At 39.1% G+C, this 22,327-nt stretch overlaps 1 protein-coding gene across 1 annotated transcript in view; it reads left to right on the forward strand.

Moving 5' to 3' along the window:
* LOC137210905 (uncharacterized) overlaps positions 1–22,327 on the forward strand; it is a 719,095-nt gene that overhangs the window by 542,362 nt on the left and 154,406 nt on the right. The window contains exon 6 of the mRNA XM_067712973.1: positions 15,947–16,030. Within this exon, the coding sequence (XP_067569074.1) occupies positions 15,947–16,030 (84 nt within the window). The remainder of the gene's footprint in view (positions 1–15,946; positions 16,031–22,327) is intronic.

Genomic DNA, 22,327 nt, shown 5'->3' on the forward strand with positions numbered 1-22,327 from the left:
AAAACAGATCCACAGTCCACTTCCTGGATCAGTCAGCTACAATGGATCCCCATGGCCTAATTAAAATAGTCCAACTATAGATGTATTGGAAAAACAGGGACTTAGAAGAATTTGGAAAAAATTATAGTGCAAATACAATGATTTTCTAAACATTCCTTTACATCTGCAACTCCCTTTTAGGTCTGTGTGATGATTTTGCAGTTCACTAATTTAAAGGTGTACTTAGAGATAACAAGGAGAGAGTAAGGAGGACAAATGAATGCTCTTCTCTCATTGCTAAAAAGGATATGCAGGCTCTAACATAGCCTCCTAATAAAACTCCGATTCTCTTAAGAATTAAGACTGCAGGAAGTCTTGAAGTTTTACAGTCTAGAGAAGAGGGGGATCCAGCACCCCCTCTGCCTCCTGCTGTGCTCTTTCTGGATTTCCCTTGCCACCTGCATGTAACCTCCATGAGTGCACTTGTCTGGCCCTAGAGTGTGTGATGGGGCGCTGTTGAGTCTGTGCCTAATCCACATTTCAGCAGTGAAGCTGCCAGCTGCTTCTCCGTCTAGGAAGAGTCAAAAAGTCACTTTGAGTTGATCTCTTATGTTCTTCATGAAGACCTCTTGGTTAAGCAAGTATAAGGTGAGCAGACACTCCCTGCTCCAGGAGAAAAGTAACAAAACCTTTTCTATCACCTGTATTAGTTGCCTGTTAGCATGCAAAGCTCTGGGAAGGAGTGGAGCAATTTTTCACCACCACCTTTGTTATCACTACTTTAATTGAAGAAGCCACTACGGACTAAGGCAAAAGCCTTCTCACCAGTCTGCCAGCTTCTATTGATATTTTTATTCCTCTACAATTTGTGCTTCATGCTATACCCAGAGCAATCTTTTTAAAATGTAACTCACGTTCAGTTACTATTTTGCCAAAGCCCTCCAGTGGCTTCCCACCACATTCAAAACAAAGTCTAAATTCCTTTCCCTGTGGCCTACAGGACCTTCCTCATCGCCTGTGACTCTGAACCTTGCTTTGTCTACTTTAGCTACTAGCCTTTTTGCTGTTCCTCACATATCAGTCTGGTTCTGCCCAGGCCTTTGTGCTTGCTGTTCCCTCTGCTCTCAACACTCTTCCCCAGATCTTCACGTGACTTGTTTTCTCAGTTTATTTATGCCTCTGCTCTAAGCTCTTCAGAGGATACTTCCTGGCCAATTTATTCAAAGTGGAACCCATCCACCACTACTACTTTAGCCTGACTTTGTGCCCCTGTGGCATCTGTTTCTACCTGTCATTACATTATTTGTTTGCTTATTATCAGTATCATAAACTAGAATGGGCACACTCTGAAGCCAGGAATTTTGTCTTATTCACCCCTGTATCTCACATAGAATATTGTCTGACCAATAGTCAGCATTTAATAATATTTGTGAAAGAAGGAAAGAATCTTGACCTCAGTATTATAATTTTTATACATTTTCGTTCTCAGAAAACCTGAAGATAGCTTTGATACATCCCTTCAGAAGATAAGACAGTGTTTCTCCTCAGCTGTTTACTTGTCAATAATTGTCAGACCTGTTTCTTTGAGGTTTTTCCAAGTCACCATTGTCCGTGGATAATCGTGGGCAGCCTGGACAGAGAGCTTCCACTCAAGGTCGTCTAGTCTAGTCCTTGACTTTAGATGCACTATTGCATTGCCATCTCTAACCTGAAGTTGGCGTTCTCATTTGATATTACCTGAATTACTTTTCTTTCTGGATAGAATCTTGTTAACTCCCCATTGTCTCTATGTTGCTCCTTTTTCCCCCCCAGTTGATTTCTCTCAATGGGAGCTGACCTAATCAGCAGGTGGGGATTTAGAGCTATTCACCCATGCCTTCTTGACTTTCTGTTTGTGTCTGTCTCCACTTAATGAAATTACTGTTCTTCTTCTAAAGAGGCAATTAAAATGCTTTGATTTTTCACCAATAAATGATATTCACCCAACTTTTTGGAACTCAAAATAGAATAACTTGCTTGAGGAGAAAGTGGTCCAGTCCTTGCCTTAAGAGAAAGAGAATAACCTTCCTTAGGCTTCTCTCCATTTCCTCCTATGAAAACCAATGTTAACAGTTGGTGTATATCCCCTTAATAACTTTTTTCACACTCATGTAAGTATACACAGAGAGTTGTTATTTGATTAATTTCATAAAAGTTAGTATCATCCTGTGTACATGACTCCAACTTGCTTTTCTCCCTTAACATGACCTTATGCATGGCGCTCTTCTAAAATCAAGTAAGAGCTCCTACACTGCTTTTTAAAGTAGCAAAAGATTCCTTGATTTAAATATTGCCACAATTTATTCACTCATTTTCTCCCATTGAAGGTCAGAATTTTGCCTTCTGTGTGTTCACTGTTGGTTGACAAGCCCCATTCCATGACTATGGCCCTACTGAGCATTTTAGATAACTTGATTTCCTGCTTAGCGTTTCTACAGAAATTCCAACTCATCATCAGAAAATGGAGGTTTGCTTGAAAAGCTTTAGGTAACTTTCCTAGTGCCACCCTCCTTCCCTTGCCATTGATCTCATGCAATAATGTGGTTAGAAATTGTGAGGTGGGACTTCCCTGGTGGCACAGTGGTTGGGAGTCCGCCTGCCGATGCAGGGGACACGGGTTCGTGCCCCGGTCCGGAAAGATCCCGCATGGCGTGGAGCGGCTAGGCCTGTGAGCCATGGCCGCTGGGCCTGCGCGTCCGGAGCCTGTGCTCCACAGCAGGAGAGGCCACAACAGTGAGAGGCCCACGTACCGAAAAAAAAAAAAGAAATTGTGAGGTGGTGTGGAGTGTTTAATGGGATAAAGACTTTGCATGTGCTTGTGAACAGAAAATAGGCACACAGAGAAAGCCCTGTAACCAGAGGCTAGGGGCCAAATTCCAGTTTTAATTCCAGTATCTAATTAACTGTGTGATCTTGGTAAGTCAGTGGCGCTTTTAGGGTCTTAAGTTCTTTCAGGTTCAATTAGGGAGGTAGGTAATAAAATGCTTCTCAGTCTAGGGAACTTTTGCCATCAGAGTATGCAGCAGCTGAGGGTTCCCCAGGCTATGGGAAATAGGGAGCATGTTTCTAAGATACGTGATTTAAAACTTTTTTAACACAACATGGTAAATCAACTATACTCCAATAAAAATTTTAAAATATTTTCTATATTTAAACATTCGTGGACATCTTATGGCATACAGTGACAAATCTATATGAATGAGAACAAGACTTGGGACCCAAAAGAAAATCCCTAGTTGTAGTTGTCTGTCATGGGGATTGCTCTTTCTTTTCATCATTTTTACAAAACAATGCCCTGAGCAGAAACGTCCTACCAGGTTCCCTCCAACTCTAAAAATGGTGAGGACAGGACAGTGTTCATTCCAAGTGCACCTGTCTCTCAATTTAGGCAGTGGATAAGTTTCTGAAAAAGGTTGAGAAATTTTAAATGACCAGGTAAAAGAGTATATTTTAGTGGCGCAGACTTCTTAAATCAGTCATACCATGTTGCATTAATTAGAATAATTTATTCATTTAACAGATACTTACTGAGTGTCAGCTCAAGGAGGAGTGAAACAGGAGGAAAGGCACATGAGGGACATGTGAGGCCTGAGGAGGAAGTGTGCTTAGAGGCCAGCGCACCTGCAGTGAGGGTGGGGAAGGTAGTAGGAAATGACGTTGGACAGGAACCAGGTTCTTCCTGGGCCCCACCCTGGACCAATTTAAACCTAATTGATAGGGGTAGCACAGGTATATGTATAATTTAAAGCTTCCTAGAGGACTTAGATGCCCACTAGGAGATGAGAATCACTGATGTGGGACCTTGTTGGCTTTTACACTGAGTAAGGTGAAAGTCATCAGAGAGGCTTTTTTTTTTAAATTAATTAATTTATTAATTTATTTTTGGCTGTGTTGGGTCTTCATTTCTGTGCGTGGGCTTTCTCTAGCTGCGGCGGGCGGGGACCATTCTTCACCGCGGTGCGCGGGCCTCTCACTGTCGCAGCCTCTCTTGTTGCAGAGCACAGGCTCCAGACACGCAGGCTCAGTAGTTGTGGCTCACAGGCCTAGTTGCTCCGCGGCATGTGGGATCTTCCCAGACCAGGGCTCAAACCTGTATCCCCTGCATTGGCAAGCAGATTCTCAACCACTGCGCCCCCAGGGAAGCCCATCAGAGAGGCTTTTAAAAATAATTTTTTATTGTGGTAAAATACATATAATATAAAATTTACCATCTTAAGAATTTTTAAGTGTACCGTCTAGTGGAATTAAATACACTCATAATATTGTGCATCTATAACCACCATCCATCTCTGTAACCCTTTTTATACCATAAAACTGAAATTCAGCGCCTATTAAACAATAACCCCTCATTCTCCTCCCCCCTCAAACCCCTGGAAACCACCATTGTACTTTCTGTTTCTATGAGTTTGACTAGTCTAAGTATCTCATGTAAGTTGGAATCATACAGTACTTGTCTTTTTGTGACCGACATTTCGTGTAGCATAATATCCTTAAGGTTGATCCATGTGGTAGCATGTGTCAGAATTTCCTTCCTCTTTAAGGCCAAATAATACTCCCTTGTATGTATATACCACATTTTACTTATTTATTCTTCTATCTATGGGCCCTTGAGTTGCTTCCACTACTGTGAATAATGCTGCTATGAATATGGGTGTACATGGGTGTATGGACTCTGTTTTCAGTTATTTTGGGCATATACCCAGAAGTAGAATTGCTGCAACATATGGAAATTCTATTTAAAAATTTTGAGGAATAGCCATGTTGTTTTCCATAGTGTGTGTACCAGTTACCTTCTCACCAACAGTGCAAAGGGCTCCAAGTTCTCCATATTCTTATCAACATTTGTTATTTTCTGTTTTTTATAGAAGCCACCCTAATGAATGTGAGGTGGTATCTCATTGTACTTTTGATTTGCATATTCCTAATTATTAGTGATGCTGAGAATCTATTCATACTCTTATTGGCCATTTGTATATCTTTTTTTCTCCAAAAAATATCTACCTATTCAAGTACTCTTCCCATTCTTGATTTTTTTTGTTGCTGTTGTTGAGTTTTGGGGTTTTCTATATATTCTGGATATTAGTCCCTTATCAGATATATGATTTGCAAGTATTTTCTCCCATTCTGTGGGTTGCCTTTTTCCTCTGTTAATAGTGTCTTTTGATGCATAATATTTTTTAATGTTCATGAAGTCCAGTTTGTCTACTTTTTCTTTTGTTGCCTGTGCTATTGGTGCCATATCCAGGAAATCATTGCCAAGTGCAATGGCATTAAATTTTGCTCTATGTTTTCTTCTAAGAGTTTTACAGGTTTGGACTTCCATTTAAATCTTTGATCAATTTTGAGTTAATTTTTGTATATGGTGTTAGATAACGATCCAGCTTCATTTTCCGGTATGAGGATATCCAGTTTCCCCAGCACCATTTGTTAAAAAGACTGTCCTTTCCCCATTGAATAGTCTTGGCAGCCTTATCAGAAATCATTTGACAATATATGCGAGGGTCTCTATTTTATTCAGTTGGTCTATACATCTGTCTTTATGCCAGTACCACATTGTTTTGATTACTGTAGCTTTGAAGTAAGCTTTGAAAAGAGGAAATGTGAGTCCTCCAGCTTTGTTTTTTCTCAAGATTGTTTTGTCTATTCAGGATCTCTTGAGATTCCATATGAGTATTAGGATGGGTTTTTCTATTTCTGCAAAAAAAAAAAAGTCATTGGGATTTTGATAGGGATTGCATTGAATCTATAGATGACTTTGGGTAGTATTGACATCTTAACAATATGTCAATCCATAAACGTGGAATCTGTTTCCAGTTATTTATGTCTTCTTTAATTTCTTTCAGCAATGTCTTGTAGTTTCCATTACACGAGTCTTTCACCTCCTTGGTTAAGTTAATTCCTAAGTATTTTACTCATTTTGATGCTATTGTAAATGGAATTATTTTTTAAATTTCCTTTTCAAATTGTTCATTCTTAGTATAAGGAGATGCAACTAATTTTTGTGTGTTGACTTTGTATCCTGCTACTTTGCTGAATTGATTTAATAGTTCTAACAGATTTTTGTGGAATCTTTAGGGTTTTCTCCATATAAGATCATATCGTCTATGAACAGAGATATTTTTTCTTCTTCCTTTCCAATTTGGATGCCATTTATTTCTCTTTATTGTCTAATTTCTCTGGTTAGAAGTTGTAGTACTATGTTAAATAGAATGACAAAAGCAGATACCCTTGCTTTGTTCCTTATCTTGGAGGAAAGGATTTCAGTTTTTCAACATTGCATATGTTGTTTGTTGTTGCTGTTTTTAACATATATAGCTTTCATTATGTTGAGGTAGTTTCCTTCTATTCCTAGTTTGTTGAGTGCTTTTATTATGAAAGTATGTTGAATTTTGTCAAATGCCTTTTGTGTATCAATTGAGATAATCATGTGTTTGAGCCCTTTCTTTCTGTTAATATTACGTATTACATTGATTGAGTTTTGTATGTTGAACCATCCTTGCATTTCAGGAACATATCCCACTTGACCATGGTGTATAATCCTTTTAATTTGCTTATGAATTCAGTTCGCTAGTATTTTGTTGAGGATTTTTGCATCCATGTTCATTAGGGATGTTAGTCTATAGTTTTCTTGTAGTATTCTTTGTCTGGCTTTGGTATAGGATAATGCTGGCTGCATGGATGAGTTTGGAAGTGTATTCTCCTTTTCAATTTTTTGGAAAAAAATTTTTTTGAGAGATATAGGTATTATTTCTTCCTTAAATGTTTGGTAGAATTCACTAGTGAAGCCATCAGGTCCTGGCCTTTTATTTGTAGAAAGATTTTTGATGACTGATTCAATCTCCTTACTTGTTATAGATCTATTCAGATTTTCTGTTTCTTTGTGGTTTAGTCTTGGTTGGTTTTGTGTTTCTAGGAATTTGTCCATTTCATCTAGGTTATCCAATTTGTTCTTCATAGTACTCGCTTTTACTCTTTTTATTTTTGTAGAATCAGTAGCAATGTCCTCACTTTCATTTCTGATTTTTAGTCTTCTCTGTTGTTTTCTTAGTCCATCTAGCTAAAGGTTTTATCAATTTTTTGTTGATATTTTCAGAGAACCAACTTTTAGATTCATTGATTTTCTCTATTGTTTTTCTATTCTCTGCTTCTTTAATCTATGCTCTAATTTTTATCATTTCCCTTCTTCTGCTAGCTTTGGGTTTAGTTTGTTCTTCTTATTCTGGTTCCTTAAGTTGTAAAGTTATGTTGTTGATTTGAGACCTTTCTTGTTTTTAATGTAAGTTTTTAAAATAAAGCTTACAATTTCCCCCTTAACACTGCTTTTGCTGTGCCCCATAAGTTTTGGTATGTTTTTCTTTCATTTGCCTGTAAGTGTTTGCTGATTGCCTCATAATTTCCTCTTTGATTCATTGGTATTTTAAAATGCATTTTTAATTTCCACAAATTTGTGATCTTTCCAGTTTTACTCTTGTTGTTTATTTCAAGCTTCATCCCATTGTGGTCGAAGAAGATACTTTGTAAAATATCTGTCTTTTTAAATCTGTTGAGAATTAATGTGTGGCCTAGCCTATGGATTATCCTGGAAAATGTCCCATGTGCACTTGGGAAGAATGGGTATGCTGTTGTTGGGTAGAGTGTTCTGTACACGTCCGTTAGATCTAGTTGGTTTATTGTGTTAAGTCCTCTTTTTCCCTTAACTATCTTCTGTCTGGTTTTTCTCTCCATTATTGAGAGTAGGGTATTGAAGTCTCCAACTATTATTGTAGTGATATTTCTCCCTTTGATTCTTTCAGTTTTTACCTCATATATTTTGCTAATCTGTTATTAGGTGAAAAAATGTTTATAATTGTTATATCTTGCTGTATTGAAACTTTTATTAATATAAAATGTCCTTTTTTGTCTCTTGAAAACTTTTTTGGTTAAGGTCTATTTTGTCTGACATTAGTATAGCCACTCCTGCTCTCTTTTGGTTACTATTTGCATGGAATATCTTTTTCTATCCTCTCACTTTCAATCTAGTTTAATCTATTTTTGTCTTTGGATTTAAGGTGAGTCTCCTATAGACAAACTATAGTTGGATCATACGTTTTTATCCATTCTGCCAATCTCTATTTTCTGACTGGAGATTTTAATCTATTTCCAAGTAAGGTAATTACTGACGAGAGCCTTACTTCTGTCATTTTGCTGCTTGCCTTCTAGCTTTTTGTTCCTCATTTTCTGCATTACTGTCTTCTTTTCTGTTTAGCTGATTTTTTTTTATAGTGAAACATTTAAATTCCTTTCTTATTTCCTTTTGTGTATAGTCATAGCTGTCTTCTGTTGAGTTTGGGTATTACATTTAATATCCTAAAGTTATAACACTCCAATTTAAATGTATACCAGCTTAACTTCAATCATAGTTCTTTTTTTTTTTTACATCTTTATTGGAGTATAATTGCTTTACAATGCTGTGTCAGTTTCTGCTTTATAACAAAGTGAATCAGTTATACATATACTTTTGTTCCCATATTTCTTCCCTCTTGCATCTCCCTCCCTCCCACCCTCCCTATCCCACCCCTCCAGGCGGTCACAAAGCACCGAGTTGATCTCCCTGTGCTATGTGGCTTCTTCCCACTAGCTATCTATTTTACGTTTGGTAGTGTATATATGTCCATGCCACTCTGTCACTTTGTCACAGCTTACCCTTCCCCCTCCCCATATCCTCAAGTCCATTCTCTAGTAGGTCTGTGTCTTTATTCCTGTCTTACCCCTAGGTTCTTCATGACACTTTTTTTTTCTTAGATTACACATATATGTGTTAGCATACGGTATTTGTCTTTCTCTTTCTGACTTACTTCACTCTGTATGACAGACTCTAGGTCCATCCACCTCACTACAAATAACTCAATTTCGTTTTTTTTTTTATGGCTGAGTAATATTCCATTGTATATATGTGCCACATCTTCTTTATCCATTCATCCGATGATGGACACTTAGGTTGTTTCCATCTCTGGGCTATTGTAAATAGAGCTGCAATGAACATTTTGGTACATGACTCTTTTTGAATTATGGTTTTCTCAGGGTATATGCCCAGTAGTGGGATTGCTGGGTCATATGGTAGTTCTATTTTTAGTTTTTTAAGGAACCTCCATACTGTTCTCCGTAGTGGCTGTACCAATTCACATTCCCACCAGCAGTGCAAGAGTGTTCCCTTTTCTCCACACCCTCTCCAGCATTTATTGTTTCTAGATTTTTTGATGATGGCCATTCTGACTGGTGTGAGATGGTATCTCATTGTAGTTTTGATTTGCATTTCTCTAATGATTAATGGTGTTGAGCATTCTTTCATGTGTTTGTTGGCACTCCGTATATCTTCTTTGGAGAAATGTCTGTTTAGGTCTTCTGCCCATTTTTGGATTGGGTTGTTTGTTTTTTTGATATTGAGCTGCATGAGCTGCTTGTAAATTTTGGAGATTAATCCTTTGTCAGTTGCTTCATTTGCAAATATTTTCTCCCATTCTGAGGGTTGTCTTTTCATCTTTTTTATGGTTTCCTTTGCTGTGCAAAAGCTTTGAAGTTTCATTAGGTCCCATTTGTTTATTTTTGTTTTTATTTCCATTTCTCTAGGAGGTGGGTCAAAAAGGCTCTTGCTGTGATTTATGTCATAGAGTGTTCTGCCTATGTTTTCCTTCTAAGAGTTTGATAGTTTCTGGCCTTACATTTAGTTCTTTAATCCATTTTGAGCTTATTTTTGTGTATGGTGTTAGGGAGTGATCTAATCTCATACTTTTACATGTACCTGTCCAGTTTTCCCAGCACCACTTATTGAAGAGGCTGTCCTTTCTCCACTGTACATTCCTGCCTCCTTTATCAAAGATAAGGTGACCATATGTGCGTGGGTTTATCTCTGGGCTTTCTATCCTGTTCCATTGATCTAATAATAGTTTTTAACACAGTAATCATTTAATAATTTTTAACATACAAAACTCCTACTCCTTTAGAACTCTATCCTCACTCCTTTCAGTTGTTGATGTCACAAAATTATATCTTTATACACGTGTGCCCCAAAATATAAGAATTCTTTTAAATGTATTGGTGTCTAAAATTTTGTAGAGAACGAAGTGTGAGGTTACAAACCAAGGGTGTAATAATATTAGCTTTTAGACTAATCATTTTTTAAAATATCCTAGTCTCTTAAATCATGTAGAAAACATAAAATGGACTTATGCACCATTGTTACAATAATACCAGCTTTTATAATTACCCATGTGTTTACAATTATTTACATTATTGAGAGACATTTCTTCATACAGTTTCTAGCCTTTCTAGTGTCCTTTCATTTTACCCTGCGGGACTCCCTTGAGCATTTCCTTCAGGGCAGGTGTAGTGGTAACGAACTTTCTCAGCTTTCATTTATTTGGGAATGTGTTAATTCCTCTGCTCTTGGAGGGCAGTTTTGTTGGATGTAACATTCTTGGTTGAGAGCTTTTTTTCTTTGAGCACTTTTAATATATCAGCCTACTGCCTACTGGCCTCCAAAGTTTCTGATGAGAAATCTACTGATTATCTTCTTGAGGATCACTTGTATGTGATGAATTGCTTCTTTCTTGCTGCCTTCAAGAGTCTGCCTTCAAGAGTCTCTTCTTTCTGCTCCTCAGACTCAACAATTTCCTTGCCCTATCTTCAACTTCACCAATTTTTTCTTCTGCCTGATTAAATCTGCCTTTGAATCCTTCTAATGAAATTTTTATTTCACTTATTGTACTTTTCAGCTCCAGTTTTCTTTTTGGTTTCTTTTTAGGTTTTCTACCTCTTTGTTGATCTTCCATTTTGTTCACACATCATTTTCTTGACTTTCTCCACGTCTCCCTTTCATCCTTTGAATATCTTTAAGATGATTGATTTAAAGTCTTTGTCTAGTACACCTGCCATCAGTTTCAAGGACAGTTTCTGTTGACTTATTTTTTTTCCTTGAATGGATCATACTTTATTTTTTGTATGCCTTTTGAGTTTTTGTTGAAAACTAGGCATTTGAATCTGATTACATGGGAACTCTGGAAATCATATTGTCTCCTGCCCCCAGGGTTTGCTAGTTCTGTTATGGTTTCTGGGTTTTGTTTTGTTTTGTTTTGTTTCTCAATTGTTGTAGTCTGTCTCTATGCCAAGGATCATCGTGGTATAAACTTAAGATCATCTCAGGTCTTTTCTGAGCCTATGCCTTTCCCTGGACATGTGCATTTACTTTCTAATTTTCCCCATATATGCAATTGTTTTTGAACATCCTAGCCTTAATGTCTGGCTCCCAAAAGGGGGAAAAAGAGAAAAATGAGGAGGTGGGGAAGGGTTCCAGTTCTTTAAAACCCCTGTAAGTTACTTTAGCCATAAGGGAAGAGGCTTGCAACGATGCAGGGAGGTGCAACAACAATGGTTGCTCTCCTCTTTGTCTGCATCTCTGTGATCAGAAGCAGCAATCAGCTATCAAAGCACAGATCCCTAACATTTGGTGGACAGGGTAGTTTTTGCCTGCCCTGGCTCCTACAAGCGGTGTGCAGGCTGCTCCAGGAACACATGCACAGCTGCCTGCCATGCAGCTGGGGGTAGAGGATAAGTAGCTGTTACTGTAGTCTGAGCTGAAACTGACAAAAATTAATTACAATTTACTGTTCAAACCTTTCCCTGGAAGTTGCAAGCCAGACTCCAGAGTTCCAAAATAGTTACATCAGACAGATTCTGCCAGTGCATCTGTTGTCTAGATGGGGAGACAGATTTTTGGTGCTTCCTGCTCTGCTCTCATCCCCAAATCCTCTCCCATTGGTGAGTTTTTAAACAGACCTCCTCTATGTCTATGAATCACTCTGGATGCTGCATTAAGAACTGACCACAGGGAGGCAAGGGTGGGTAAAGGGGGACCTGATAGGAGACCACTCCAATAATCCAGGTGAGATATAATCATACTTGACCACCATAGGGTTCTTGTGTTGATAAATATTTGAATCTGGATCTATTTTGAAGGTAGAGCCTCCAAGATATGCTGCTGAATGAGAGGCAAATACAAATTTATGGAAAAGAAAGTGAATATAAGAAATGCCTATTTTTAGGCTTCCCTGGTGGCGCAGTGGTTGGGAGTCCGCCTGCCGATGCAGGGGACACGGGTTCGTGCCCCGGTCCGGGAAGATCCCACATGCTGCGGAGCGGCTGGGCCCGTGAGCCATGGCCGCTGAGCCTGCGCGTCCGGAGCCTGTGCTCCGCAACGGGAGAGGCCACAACAGTGAGAGGCCCGCGTATCACAAAAACAAAAAACAAAAAAAGAAATGCCTATTTTTGAAATGAACAAAAATAGTCATGGAATTGTCCCAGGAAGCCACAAGGAACATTAGTTTTGACCGTTTGCTCTGACATTCCCGATCTTCTTCATTAAAATTCTTACCACCATTTTTGGTCATGGGCACTGGTTTTGCAGACCCAGCCCTTTCTCTCCCCTGAACTGCATTGGCATGACCTGGTCTTACCATGTATTCTCATGGATGAAGCCTGTGACTACCCTTTTCAAAGGGCCTGAAAACATCCATTTTGGCTCCAAAGATGAAAGCTGTTTTCTGCTTCTCAGCTGAGGGCCTCCCAGAGATGATAGCCGATATTTTTGCAGTAGTAGCTTTATTTGGAAACACACAAAACCACCTGGAAAAATAGTATAGCCTATTGGTAGCTCTCCTGAACTACTTTGCTAGCATCAGAACCTCTAAAATTTTAGCAAGTATTTTAAATTGTGTAACTCTGAAATCAGTATGTCTTTCCAACAAGGAGTTGGCCTGCACTCTTGAAGACTGTAATATGTGACAGTAAAACACATCACTCATCTGCTTTTTCAGTCTCTGGTACTCTCTACCAGGGGTCAGTTTATCCTTGAGAACCAGAAAATATCTTTGAGATCCTTCGAATCAATGAGGAGCACTGGAGAGAAGGGAGAAATCCCTCACATGTGACAGACATTTTAGGGGATGTAGTTATAATTATTCTTGTCTTCAGACTCCCAAAAGTACAGTTCAGTCAACATCGTGAATCACGGAATTCTCTCACTGGTAAGCCCCCTTTCAAGGGTGTTAAATGTCTTGCTTGGCACTTTGTTTTATTTAGCTAACTTTTCAGCCTATTTTAACACGTGGAACCTCCTGAAACATGAGCCAGAGAGCGTACGAATCTAGCTCCATTTCGTTCTGGTCTGTCACTTTGGTGTTGGCATTTTCCTCACTCTTGTTTCCAGTTTGAGTTATGAAACCATTTCAGTTCAGTTTTAATAACCTCCCTGGCATGGCAAGCTCTACAAGAGCTGCCAAACTTAATACGTTGACTCCTTGTGAAGAGGGCAGCAGCTCTGGCCAGTGGAGGCCGGGAGGTGGATTTTCTATAAACGCATCCGTTTTCCATTACAGCCCTTTCTGATTTGGTAGCAGACTGCCAGGTGCAGCTGGTTTCCTCTTCTATACACAGTCATTTTTGACTTTGGTTTCTGAATTTCCTTGCCTCCTGACTCACCCATGATCCTCTGACTAAATAAACTACCTCGTGATCAATCTTCCTGCCCGCAGAGTAGGTCCCAGAGCTCAGCAGCCATGAGAGAGCTAGCTTCACCCTGCACGACAAACCTCTGATCAGTGACTTCCATGTGTGTTTATGGAGGCTTCCACGACCACCATAGGGAAACAGCTGCTCTGGTGCAGAGAGAGTGCCGTCTTTGTGGAGTAAAAGCAGGATTCGATTCTGTAGATGGATTTCCACATGAGCTGCAGGCATACCACCGAAGGTGTCAAAACTCTCTGAAGCTGCACTCGTGAGAACTTTCCCCCCAGCCACTCCTCTGCAACAAAACAAAGGTCAGGCTAGGAGTCTGGGTCCCTAGTCTTCAGTCTCATCCTTTCCTAGATTCTGTGCTTATTTAAGATGAAGACACACTCATCTCATTGGATAAAGGACATGAAAATATTCATTTCTTACAAAATGTGCAATAAACTGTAGATTTCACGAGCAGGTTTATAATATAGAGATGCCCTGCTTTAAGCCAATGAAATGCATGAAATTCCAAATTTATAAGCAAATAGAAAGGTGAAGGCAGTATAGAATTACTTACTTTACAAGAAGCGTGGCGATAAGAAACTTTAAGTAGCTATTCTTTATACGGGCAATAATATACCATCATTTCTTTATTCAGATAAGGTGAGCTACTCCTATAACAAGAGTATTTAGTAGAAAAAATAGGTCAGGGACAGATTAAAAAGGCTGCCCAAAACTGGTGTGTAAATTCCCATTTGGGAATGTGGCCACCTATAATTTCCTTTAGAACCTCAGCTTAATCTTATTACACTTCCACTAATATTCTCTCAGGGAATTAAGTGTTGGGGGTTGAGGGGTAAGGTGTCCTTGGGTTTTAGCTGCTTCTTACCACACGTGTTTGTGGCCTCCGAAAGCAGAGGCCTCAGAGCAGAAACCTCAGAGATGCAAAGTCACTGTGTGGAAAGAGCGCAGACATCTGGGCGTCTTATCACCTGGGAGTTCTCAATCTTTTCTTCTGCTACCGCCTGTGATGGGTGATGATTTATTTCCATGGGCACAGACTGCAGGCTGCTGCATCAATAAAATAGACCAGGAGTGAAGTGCCGCTCGGCAGGTGCTGGCTGAAACCCCACCACTTTCTCCCCTGCTCAGGAAAGCGTCTTAGAGCGCCAGTGAACAACAGAAGCAGCATTGGAGGGGCAACTTGGGATGTACTCTTACTGCTTTTACGTTTATCATCTAAAAACTTTGGTATCTTCTAACTCTTTTTAGTAACAGTTTGCTTGTTATAAGCATCCCCCCTGAGATTTGCCGGTGCAGTCTGCCATTATAAGGCTACGGACTGGAGGCCTGGAAGGGATTTGTCCTCTGAGCATCCAGGTCCAAGAAGTCAGGAACAGCCTCCCCTTTGGACAGCTCCAGGTCCTGGCAGACCTGCTTAAGGGATGGAGCTACAGAGAGGAAGACAGAGGGGAAAACTCTTGCAGGACTTGGAAAAACCCCTCTTATGCTTTTGAGTCAGATCCTCCCATGCAGGTAGATGCTCATCATTCTGATCCAGCCAGTTGTTTTTGTTTTGTTTGTTTTTTTTCCTTTTTCTGTTGCCAGTGGTCTTCAAAGGCACAGCCCTTTTCTGAAACATCACAGGACCTTCTAATTAGCAGTCTCTGGCTGTGTAGAGCTGCAGCTTGTTTTATGTGTCCCAGAATAACTAGGCTTTTGCAAGTTTTTAAAACCCAAAGTTTGATTCAAAGATATATCCTTAATTTATTGGTCCCAAGTTAAATGAGCACAAATGCTTTTGTAATATTGAAAATTATTTTTAAATTTAATAAAAATGTTCATGGAACTATTTTTTTTCCTTACTGGAAAAATAAGATATTATAGCAACAAAAAATGATCTTTAAAAAAATGAAAAATCTCTTCTTATTAAAACTTTTCTTCTTTCTCCTCCCCTGACCACTGGGGGACTTAACAGAATTCAGGTTCCTTGAATGGGAACTATGCTGGAGCCTGGTGTGGGGCTTGCCACTTTGATTCATCAAGGTTATATGTTAATTAGAACAAATGGAAAAGGAGAAATTACCTCCTTATCCAAGGAGTGTCCTCAAGAAAGAAGAGTCAATGGGGACAACAGGGGCTTCTAAATTTGGCTTTGCAGAGTCTCTTGTAGGCATGGGTGAAAAGTGGGGAGGGAGAAGGGAGCAGATATGGATTGAATGTTTGTGTTCCCCCCAATTTATGTGTTGAAGCTCTAACCCCCAGCGTGATGACACTTGGAGGTGGGGCCTTTGGGAGGTAATTAGGGTAAGATGAGGTCACGAGGGTGGAGCCCCCATGATGGGACTAGTGTCCTTAAAAGAAGAGGAAGAAACCAGAGTCTTCTCTTTCTCTCCACCAGATACAGCAAGAAGAAAGTATTTGCAAACCAGAAAAAGGGCTCTCACCAGACACCTTGATCTTGGACTTCCTAGCCTCCAGAACTGTAAGAAATAAATGTTTATTGTTTAAACCGTGTGGTAATTTGTTACAGTAGCCTGAGGTGACTAAGACAGGAGGAGAAAAGGTTGAGGGGAGCAAATTCAGGTTTTTTCTTCCAACTAGAGAAACTCCACTTTCAGAAAAAGAGGAATTATCTTTTTTTATTCAAAGTGCTGTGTGTGTATGTGTATAGACATTCTCCAGGCTTATTATTTGATACCAATGCTTTATTGTCATTTAATGCCAAGTGCAATTTAAAACTTGGGGGCGAGAAATGATTATACTCTAAGAAATTGCCCAAATTTCCTGTCTCCTAAGATTACTAACTTACAGAGGAGGGAACAGAGAAAAAAATTGGATTAAAAAAAGTTACAAGTAATGAAAAAAGACAATTCTATCTTTTTTTTTGGTATGGGCAACTGCACTTGATATTGTGAAATCAAATGATATTATACCTCCAGGAACTCTTCCAGAAAGAGCTACTCAGTAAGGGGAGATTCATCATTAGTGCATTCAGAAATTATAGCTCTGGTATGTTTGCAAAGGATCATACATAGTCTTGAAACCTCAAGAACAGCAAAGTCAATGAGTGTCTTTAGAAGTGTGTATTCCTCTCCTGTCAAAGAATCTCTCTGCATGAGTGGCAATTGTGTGCTCGATTTGAGTAACTGTTTCTTCTAAACAAAATTCAAGCTAACAGACCCATAGATCTTAACAGTACAGACCATCCTGTAACAGAATGGAAAGAGATGTTTTTGAAAGCTTGATTGTTAGTGATGCCCATTAGTGTCTTTCAAGTAGGTAAATAGTATAGCATGTAACCATAAATATAGATTACAATGGCATGCAGTATTATCATAAAAGAGGGAATTAGACCAGGGAACCTCTTCTCTATGCTAGAAACTGTTCCTCAAAATGCATGTAGTCTACTAACCGAGGAGATCTGGCTTTTATAATAAAAAAAAAGGTACCTAATAACACAAAATCTGTGCCCAGTAGCCTATTGTTACTGGTCATTATGAGAGACATCAGCAGTGAGACTCAGAGATGGGATGGTGGTAGGAACATGGGCTTTGGAACTTGATTCACCCAGATCCAAATCCCAACTCTCAGCAGAGTTATCTGAGAAAGTTATGAAGCTGCTCTGAGTCTTGTTTTCCTCCTTTGTAAAATGAGAACAAAATAACACATCTCACAAGGTCAAGTGAGATATGAAAATCATCTAGCAAAAAACGCCTTGCCCTCAGTAGCCACTCATATATATTGGGTTTCTTCTTTTCTTACAGTCTGAGAAAGGGTGTATTATCTTATCGGGGGACAGGAATCTTAGTGATTCAGCTAGGCTTCCCTTTTGATATTTTTCTGCATGATCCAGAATGCAAGGCCAGTACCTGGAGAAATGCATGGACATGTCCAGGTAGAATATTAATGATAGGAGCTGCGTGGAAGTTGTTCCATTCACTAGCATCAATGTGAGCTTACCATCTTCAGGTTCTGCTGAAGTGCATGTGGTGCCTGAGTGTTTACCTGCCTGGTAATGGCTCTGCCTATCAGCAGTGATGAAACCTTTAATGAAGAAGTTTTCAGAAGTCCTTTGAATTCCATTTCTTGGAGATGAAGTAGGGAAAAATCAGTTTTCTTGGAAATTATTGCAATCTGGCAAGAACTTTGAAAATTGTTGGAGACACTGAAATTGGCTTGGAATTATCAAGCATTTCTACTCTGTTTTAAATATTAGGCTTCCTGATGAGATTTCATTGAAGAAAGATTTCTGTGGCTCCAAAGAATTTGTAAACCATTGGCCTAGTGCAAGAGAGCCATAGTCTGAGAATGAAGAACCCCGTACTAAACTGAGTTCTGTCACTCATTTGCTGTGGGACACTCTACTTTTGTGTGTCACTTTCTTCAGAGTTAGAACAGGGGAAAGATCATATATTGGGGGTATGACAGTAGACTTTTGTTTTTAAGCCTAAAGCAGTATCTACATCACAGAGATCATCTGAAAACCCCAAGTTCACTTTTTCCTCAACAGAAGGTTTGCTGTTGTTTAAATTATCTCAATATCATAATTGCCTTGATGGCCCATCTCAAAACGCAGCTGAAATTAATTAGTTCATTGTAGAAAAACAGAACATCTTTTTGCTTTCTTATGTTTTTTAACATTAGGCAATAAGAAGTTTCCTAGTTCTTTCAGTTAAAGAAAGGACAATTATTTTTATATAAATTTGTTTTCCCACCCATTCCAAAACAATATTTTCATGGAGCAAACCCCAGGAATAAGTAGAAAAAAACTTCCCGAGTTCCAACTAATCAGTGTTTCCTGTGAGTTCATCAATCCAATTCAACTGAGGGTGAAAACCACCTTTGTTCAATTAGAGTATGTGGAACGCTATGTCCTTCACACCTGCTTTTCTAGTATACACAATGTGCAAACATTAGGCCAGACAGGCACTGCAAATTTACACTGTGGAAACATGTATCTAAAGATTCTCACAACAAGAACTATTTTCCAGAGCAATGCTTTATAATTAATGAGAATGCTTGTGAGCGTTCATAAGAACATTGTGCAATAAACATAAATATTTGATTACTTAATAAATGTAAATGTGATATGAAGTATAACAAACACTGATTTAAAAGCTGACATTAATTGCCAATAGAAACTTAATCATAAGCTATTAATTTACCATAACATCTGGGAGTCTTGATTAAAATTCCAATAAGGCAAAGAATTGTAACCTATTACACTCAATTTAGAAAAAGCAAATAATGACCATTTCAATTGTAAGCTTTTGTCTTACTCACCATGCACAGCCCTTACCAAATGTAATCCTACCATGAGATAACTTTCCTATTTTTTGAAAAATGGCAGATAGAACACAGTGTACAGCAGGTTTCTATAGAAGCAAGATTTGGAGCTGAAGGAGTATGGAAGCTTCATAAAGATTTGCATCATTCATATTTTTATTGAAATGAGGATTTGGTTCAGGAAGAAATGGTAACAAATTGGGCTGAAGAATCCAGTCATGGGGAGCTCTAAAATGGATTCCAGTCTTTATTGGGAGGAGGAGAAAAGGAGGCAAGAAAATCACTTTCCTCACTCTTTACCCCTAGGCTACCAGCTGCAGCCCATGAAAAAGATCTCAGCCTCTACCCTTGCCATTGGAGACCTCCTTAACACTTGCCATTACAGGAGTCACTAATCTGATTGATCAGAATTTGAAAGTGATCAGACCACATTTGCAGAGGGCATGGTCTGCAAAGGGGCCACCCTCCTGCTGTTCTACCTGTGCCTAGGTGGGCCATTAGCCTCCAAGTCTGCCCCATAGGCACAGGCATGTTTCCTCTCTCCCTCTCTCTGTAGGACACCTCACCGTACAGAATCCAAGATTTAGATTCAAGGTGGAAAGCCTCACTCTCATTTGCTTTGGTTCTAAGTCCCATTTTCCTATCCAGTTTACCTGAAGTCTGGCCTTTTTTAGTTTTCAGCCACTTACCCAGATTAATAAGTTGATATTTCATGTTCCATTTCTCTAGTTATCACTATTTGTTCTGTCAAACATGAGTGGGAAAGAGAGGCAAGTAATCATCAGGGAGTATTTTGGGGTGAGAAGGGGCATAGGGTACTTAAAAGGAGTCTTCTTCAGTTCTCAGAGCAAAGAAAACAAAGACAAAGCATGCCAAGGAGAGACATCCTGGAAGGATGTTTTCTCTTCCCATCCCATCTCTTCTGTAGTAGCCACCTGATGCTGCCTGTATGAAGACTTTCTGGAGGTGACAGCTGACAGAAGCAGAGCTGCATCTAGTGCATGAACCATTACATGCTCAGAGACAAAAACAAGTGACCAGGGAATGAATAACTCGGAAAGATAAACTGAATGCAATGTTTTGTTTTTCAAAATAACATTTTGTTTCCTGATTTGATGTGTATGTGGAAAATAGAAAAAAAAGCATAAAAAGGAAAGCAAATATCATCTGCATCCTACTAACCAGGAATAGTGATTTTCTGTTTCCGAGTTCCCCAAGGCCACCTCTAAGCTGTTGGCTGCCCCGCCTGGTTCTGCTTAGACTCAGCTGCTGGTTAGAGTACAGGTGTTAAAGACCTCATTAGCACACTTTTGCTACTCACTTGGAGAACTAAATACTCTCAAGTGACTCTTAAGTTCTCCCAGCACAGTCCATTTCTGCAGCTGGCAAGTCCAGAGTTTTAGAAGTTTGTATGTCTCTGCGGCCTTCTCTTGAGCCATTCTGATTTGTCTTTCAAAAAGGACACATATGTAACTGCACTGTGTTAGGCCCAGCTGTTCCTGATTTCCCTGCTCCAGCTTCCTTCCGCACACGTATTACTGGTTTCATTTTATTTGTGGGGCAGGGAGGTACTATCATTTTTATTTCTTTCCCACCACTGAACAGAGAAACAAAACAAGAAGCAATGGTTTAAAACCATTTCTTTCTTCACAGCTCCAATCTAAACTGTCCAAGGAAATTAAGTCCCCATGTGCTGGGGAGTTGTATTTCTGGCTGAAATGCGAGTAGAGGACAGGACCTTTCTAACTGTTGAATAGTAGGGCACAGAGAAGCCAGAATCCTAGACATGGTATTGGGTCCAACGTGCTCCAACATGCATGTGCCCATGGGTGTGGTGAACATGCTTTTTCCTTAAAAAGCAGGGCGAGGTCTGAAGAATACAGTTCAAGTAACAGAACAAAGTGATTTTTTTTTCCCCACAAATGTATTTTCTTCCAACATTTTAAGCAATAGATCACATTGTTATATTGTTCTTTCTAATCATTCCTCTTCTGTTTTCTTGTCAGCCTTCTCTTTCTTCTCCTAAGTATGGATGTCTCCAGGGTTCTATTCTTGATTCTTTGTCTTCCTCCTTTATAAACTCCCTCTCAGGGAACTGCTAGCTCACCTTGACTTCAGTTAGCACTGCTCTGCAAAGGACACCTAGACCCTCCCTGAACTTTCCTGAAAAACAGTGTAGCAAAGCTAAGAGTGTGCATTTTCAAGTCCCAGAGCTACACTATTGCTGTGTGCCTTTGAAAAAGTTTTTCAGTGTCTGGGCCTCCATTTCTCCATCCATACAGTGGTGAGCAAAGCATGAGACAGTACTTGAAGGCATTTAAGTATTAGTGAAGGTGTGTGGGTCGTAAATTATCTCAGGAGAGTTTGTTTGTTTGAAAATGTCTGTATTTCATTTTGATTAAAACCAACTTAGGGTCCCTTTATCTTTTGAAAAAGTCATGCATGCACGTGGAAATTTTCAAAATTACAACAGGGTATTCATACATGTAAGTCCCTCTTAACTTTTATCCCTCAGCCACCTTCCAGAAGAAACTACTTTTTCATGCCTCACCTTTTTCTAGCTGCTAAGAAAATTCTCTTGGAATATCTCTTGAAATATCTTGCTGGATATACAATAATTTATTATTCATTAGCCAATGTGTGGATTTCAGGTTAATTCCAATTTTATTATTAAAATCAGGGGTGGACAGGTTTGAATATAACTGAGGATAGATTCCTAGAACGGATATTGATGAGTGAAAGGATATATGCAAATTTTGTGATTAGGTTTTTTGAGCTATAATTTACACACAATAAAATTAACGCTTTTAAGCGTGTAGATCTGTAGGTTTTGACAGATGCATACAGTTGTACAACACCACCAAAATCAAGACAACAGAACACTTCTATCACCTCAGACGTTTCCCTTGTGCCTAGTGACTCCCTGGAGTCAGCAGATTGTGAAACTTTAAGGAATTTTCAAAGCCCGTTGTTAAAAACAGTCATTATTTAAAATTAAATTACATAAACTTATAATTCAATATAATTATATTTTTAAAAAGGTAATAAGTACTAAAAACTTGTTGCTTCCTCATTATTTTACACTGTACTATTATCTGTGGCTGTGTAGTTATTTATATCTATTTTATCTGTATGGTGGAAATACCATATAATAATGTGCTGCTTTGCATCTCTTCCCAACTCTACGTTCAGTGTCATCACTTTGGGAGGTTAAAATTGGCCATGATGGGAATATTTACACTAGAGAAATTGGCAAATGCTACAAATCAGAGTTTTTATTTGGAGAGCTTGAACATTTACCAACATACTATGTTCACATCCCTTTATGCCACCCCCAGCCCCTGGCAGCAACTGATATATTTTCTGCTCTTATAGTATTGTCTGTTCCTGAATGAAAGAAATCATACAGAATGTAGTCTTTTGAGTTTAGCTTCTTTCATTTAACCTAATGAACTTGAGATTAATCTATGTTGTATGAGTAGTTGTTCCTTTC

The sequence above is a fragment of the Pseudorca crassidens genome, chromosome 18 (assembly GCF_039906515.1).
Source record: "Pseudorca crassidens isolate mPseCra1 chromosome 18, mPseCra1.hap1, whole genome shotgun sequence".
In the NCBI taxonomy this organism is placed as follows: domain Eukaryota; kingdom Metazoa; phylum Chordata; class Mammalia; order Artiodactyla; family Delphinidae; genus Pseudorca; species Pseudorca crassidens.